This window comes from Squalius cephalus (genome assembly GCF_949319135.1).
Source record: "Squalius cephalus genome assembly, chromosome: 15".
Classification (NCBI taxonomy): Eukaryota; Metazoa; Chordata; class Actinopteri; order Cypriniformes; family Leuciscidae; genus Squalius; species Squalius cephalus.
In genome coordinates, this window is record NC_137136.1 from 24,651,731 (window position 1) to 24,657,730 (window position 6,000).

A 6,000-nucleotide genomic window follows, 5' to 3' on the forward strand; every position below is an offset into this window, starting at 1 on the left:
ATTTAGTTCAGATTTAACATTTGAGGGCAGCAATTGTATTCATAATGTCAAAATAAAACCGACGTAATGTTACTTGAAGGCATTATAGCCTATATTCCTGCCAAACTTCAATGGTTGCAGTTTGTGTTACTACAGTAAATCCATGGTGAATGTTGCAGATCTGTGGACACTGGATAGTTCATTCTTGGCACAATGTTTCTTCCTGGTTTCCACGCACTGTTTGATCCGTTAATAACGGAGAAATGTGAATGTTTCTCACTAGATCTCGCAGCGATGCTATTACTTCTGTGGCGTTAAAATGCTTTCTTTACTGGATCTCTTATTAGCGCTGTGTAGTAACAGTGTCGCTTGATTCAGATCGGCTCGCGCTGCTTTGGTTCAAACTGATAAACGGTCCGTCAAAACACAATAACGCGCTGTTTCGTTCTGCTTGCATTACATTTGCCATTTGATGTTGGCCAATGTTGTGGTCGCGCCGGCGTCTCTTACATTATGAGCGCGCGTGCCACGCGCAACGCGCCTACATTTGAAATAACGAAATTATGGTCGGCAGGAAAAATGGTCCAACGAACTGTTCGGTTTGAAAATGCGTACCGAAAACCGAACCGAAAGCCTACCGAACGGTTCAATACGAATACGTGTTTCGTTACACCCCTACTATCTAGTGTGTTATCAAAAGGTGTGAAGTACAGCCATGAGGTTCTGTGCTAACAGAGTTTGCAGGCAATACAGTAAATGATTTCACTCTATAGCCTACCATTCGACTGAATCTATACTGTAGTGGACCTTTACAGATGAAGGTTGAGTTACAGTAATTCGGCAGTCTCTACCATGGTAATCTGTATACAGTATTGCATACATACTGTAATGTAAAATGCTGTATTTGATGTCATCTGTCTCCCTTCTACTGATGCATCTCTGATCAATCTGATGTTTTACAGTCATTGACTGTTTTCTCTCCCTTATACACTCTATTCAGCTTTACAGTATTTGCACAAATGGAAAATGTCTCTCTCTCTCTCTCTCTCTCTCTCTCTCTCTCTCTCTCTCTCTCTCTCTCTCTCTCTCTCAGAGACACTTTGAACATCGTGGTGGTTATAAATCACTTATGTAAAAATAATTCATTACATTTGGTTATCCATATCAGAAATTGCAAACAAGTTAGAAACTGTGTATTGAATCAATATCTATAGAAATCTATAGGTGTACCAAATGATTCATTGATTAACCATTAAGATCAATTGGATTAAATAATAGACAAATGTATTAACCGTTTTTTACAGTCGCTAGGACACATTTATCAATACTTAGGTCACTTTTTCAAAACTCTTCACACAGTGAGCACAACAGAAGTATATGTGGGCTAAACTGTGGATCATTTATCATTGCTTTGGCACAAAATGCATTCAATGACTACATCTTTCAAATTACATGAACTCTTTTCTCACTTCGACTGCCAAAACTCTGTGTACCTACAGGCCAATTTGCACATGCTTACATACTGTTTTCAAAACTGTTAAACTTATGTTCAAAACAATAACATAATACAAAACTGAATAAGACAGCAATTTGCTCCATTTCTACAGTAATATTTTAATGAAATATATTTTAAATCTTAAAATTAAATGCTATAAAAACAATTGGAGAATTGACCACCATCCACATGATCAAATGTCCCTTCATGGACGCAATGAATGCTGGATGCCTGGACATATCAGCAGAAGATTGCCAGGGATGGATCAGGCATGCCAGAAGATTCTTTCCTAGGTGTATTGCCCTAGATGACATAAGATGTGATGTGGATGAGAACCTGTGGCCAAATGGAGAAGAACGAGTAGATTAGCATTACTATTGTATCTGTATCAGTGGATGGTGTGTATACAACTTCTTGTATTTTGGAATTACTCACTGCAAAAAAATTAAATAAAATAAAAGACATAAAATATATTGAAGCATTCTGCATCATGTCTGATTAATTCCAGTAACATATATTGCAGTGAATTATAAACAGAGATGTGTCCTTGTTTTACAGTTTTTTACGATTGCTATGACAGATTTTTCAATACATTTAACAATTTTCCAAAACTCTTAACACAGTTAGCACTACATCCGTCTGTGTAAGCTATACTATTAACACATTTCTTGTTGCTTTAACACAAAATGCATACAATTAACACAATTTTAAATGCTTGAACTTCTTTTACACACAAGCTCAAAAAAGACCAAAACAATGGATTTTTACTGCCAAATTTACCAATGCTTTAACACTGTATGTCAGAACAGATAACACCATGTTCTAAACCGAACCTTACAGGCTAAAGTCAAGGTGAACAGCTGTTTATACTGTGAACTGAAACACAAATATATCCCCTGTATTTTATTCTATTCTTACTGAGAAACAGCTGATTGAATTATGCAAATAATTAGAAGATGACTCTTTTTTTTATTTCTTTTTTTATTCTTCTGGTGCTTTTTCTGTTCGTATATTTTGTATTTTCACATTATTCCATTGGTAGTGAGAAACAGCTGATTGAAGTAATGCAAATATGGGACAATGTGGCATTCCACCATTCCCGTGCAGTCACAGCCTGGTTTGACGCCCATCAGAGGATGATGTCCATTTTCCTTGCCCCTTACTTCCCTTTCCTCAACCCCATTGAGGAGTTTTCTCAGCCTGGAGATGAAAGGTTTTTGACCATAGTCCACAGGACCAAATGTCCCTCCTGTATGCAAAAGATGCTGTATACCAAGACATCACAGCTGAACACTACCAGGATACAGTAAGGCAAGCCAAAAGATTCTTCCCAAGATGCCTTGCCAGGGAAGATATCAGGTGTGATGTGGATGAGAACGTGGACAAATGCAGAAGACCGGGCAGATTAGAAGATGGCTTTTTCTGTTTGTATATTTTGTATTTTCACATACAGTACAGTGTAATACTGTAAATGGCAGCTATATGCATATTTTTGTTATCTTGCAGAAATGTCCTGTTGCAAATAAAGCCGTTACTGCAGCAATTCTGTCTCTGTCTTCTTTTTTTCATAAACCATACATTCTATAAAGCTACTCTAAGAAGGGTCATTTATTTTGTTGTATTGAATTTCTGCTGCTGCTGCTGCTGCAAAAAAAAAACAACAACAACAAAATGCATGCATTTACATTACAAACAAAACAAAAATGTAGTCTGACTTCAAAAACACCTGCAGTGCAAAACACAATCTATGATCAATACAATATACTGTCTGTATAAGGGCATACCTGACACATATAAAATAATGTAGTTTCTGTAATTCCATCTGATGTTAGTGTTTTTTTTTGTCATTGTGTTATGATTGACTAAATGTTCCTGTTGGAAGAGAACATGTGTTAGTGTTTTGAATAATTATTTGATTTTGAAACATGTTTGTTTTGGTAGACATAGTGTATTGTGTTAGTGTATTATTGCATTTTGAAAATTAGTTTTGGAGTTTAGTTTACAATGTGTGATTTTGAGCATGAAATGAACCGTTTTGCCAGTTGTGTGTTTTAGGTGTGTTGGTGCGTTAAGAGTTTAGGAAACTTGTTAAATGTATTGAAAAAACTGTCATAGCGATTGTAAAAAACTGTAAACAAGAAAACATTGTATAATGCTACATGTTGTTAGTGTTTTTTAGGTCATTGTTTTGTGGGTGACAAAGTGTGTTTGTTGGCTGTCAACCTTTGCTAGTGTTGTGGAAGAATGTGTTGATTTGAGACATGTATGAAGTGATTTGGTAGTTTTAGTGCATTTTGAATGTGAAATGAACTGCTGTGCCGAGCTGAAATTTGGTTAGGAGAACTGTGTGAAGAGTTTTGAAAAAGTGACTTTAATATTGATAAAAAAAACTGTAAACTGAACAAGAAGAGATGCAAATCAAAAGATTGAAAGTAAAAGGTTTATGAAAGGCAGTTACTATGTAGATGAAACACTTATTTTGTGTTGTGAAAAGGATACTTTGTGATTTTGTGTATTGTACTTACACAATTGAAAACATGATGAAATGTTTGAAAAAAGTGCACTTTTGATGATCTGTTGTGATATTAGCACTAAGAGTTTTGAAAATGTACACCTAACTTGTGAAAATAGTACCAAAGAGAATAAAAAAAACTGTAAACACTGTAAAATATTCAAATGTGTTTTAAATTAAGTAGACAAACGGATATTATATTTCTTCTATAGACTTAAATTTATGATCCATGCTAAAAAATATATATGTTCTAAATTAGAATATAGACTTTTGTTTTTGTCCTATACCCTAGTTTTATCTTGCAGATGGAAACATAAGGCTAAGTTCTTTGAAGTGTTATAAACCCTAAAAGCAAGCAGGTTTAACCTGTAAGAAACAATGTGAATGATTGAGATCCAGCTGCAGGGCTGCCAACTTTTGAGTTTAGCTTGGAGTGAGATTTTTTTTTTTTGGGGGGGGGGGGGGGGGGGTATGTAATTGTGATTGTCAAAACATTTGGTAACTAAATAGAATTTTATGAAGTTTAGTGACAACATGTTACAATGTTTACATTGTACAATGACTGGTAGGATACAGTTTTTATTATTGCTTGACAAAAATTTCAAGATTTCAATTCCATTCTTGTGATTTGATTCCGATTTTGATTATCGGAATTTATTCCGATATTTTAATTTTATTTAAAAAAAATAATCTCACCTAATGCTGTAAACATAGAGGGCCCAATCTGCTGGTATTATTAAAGGTTAAAAATAACAAATTAAATTAAATATAATGCAGTTTTTGTTATAATAACAATTATTTAATGACATAAGTAAAATATATAATAAATATGTAATATAGTGCTCAGCAAAATCTCCTGTCTAGCTATTTATAACATGCTATGGTCATTAAATGGCTTTCCTGAGGTAAATGTAACGTTATGTGACATAATTGTTCTCCTGCTGTTATATTGACCTCTTTCCGTGGTTGAAAAACACTAATTGGTCGATATTATGTATACTTTCGGTAAGTTGTACTGCATCTTTAAATAAAAAAGTAACAGATGATCGGTTCACGTGCACTTGAACTGAGGCGCTCAGCGATCTGTCACGTCACATTTACAAGCGCCAAACGTATTTTTGTCTGAATTCCGTAATAAAATTGACGAAATCTAAGAGCTGAGAATTAGTTTAATATTAAAAGTAGGTTACCTCTTTGCTCCGCAATTTTTCTGTGCGTGAGAAAATGGATGTGTCGCGTGAGAGCGTGTAAAAAGTGTCAATTGCCTGAGTCTCACGCTCAATGCGTGAGAGTTGGCAGCCCTGCAGCTGTAAGGGCTTCAGAGTTCAGTATCATTACATCCATCCATCCATCCATCCATCCATCCATGTCTCTAAATTCTCTGTTCTTCTAAAGGCTGGTGGTTTGATGCCTGTGGCCCATCAAACCTCAACGGTATGTACTACACCTCTGGGCAAAATTCGGGCAAACTTGATGGCATCAAGTGGCACTACTTTAAAGGCCCCAACTACTCTTTACGTGCCACCACCATGATGATCCGCACATTTAATTTTTGAGACATCAATCCTCTGTCATCCTTAAATCTCAGATTTCTTCAGGTATTTTCTCACAATGAATGACCTTATGCTGTGTAACCGGTTACATATTTTAACAACAACTGTGTGGGAAATGACGTCAAACTATTTGTTTCTTGCTTTTCCTCATTTTTTACATTGTGTTCTTTATTTGCTGGAACTGTCCACTGAGGACTTGACATATATACCAGTGTCATCAACTTTCAGAAAATGTATTAATTTGTTTCTAAAGTACATTTTTATTTTGCCACAATCAGAAAAGAAGCATAAACACAAGCATAATGTAAAGAAAAACAATGAATGGAATATGCATGTTAAAAATTGTTTATGCATGACTTAATGATATATTGTTTCTGGAATCATTTCTGAGGTTGAATTGCATAGCCTTGATGGCAGTTGTGTCATATATACAATTTTGCAAAATGTTATATTTTGTGTAT

At 35.1% G+C, this 6,000-nt stretch overlaps 1 protein-coding gene across 1 annotated transcript in view; it reads left to right on the top strand.

The window, feature by feature from the left end:
• LOC307171996 (angiopoietin-1-like) overlaps positions 1-6,000 on the top strand; it is a 28,375-nt gene extending 22,375 nt beyond the window's left edge. Inside the window, exon 9 of the mRNA XM_079893977.1 lies at positions 5,382-6,000. Within this exon, the coding sequence (XP_079750103.1) occupies positions 5,382-5,542 (161 nt within the window). The 3' untranslated portion in view covers positions 5,543-6,000. The remainder of the gene's footprint in view (positions 1-5,381) is intronic.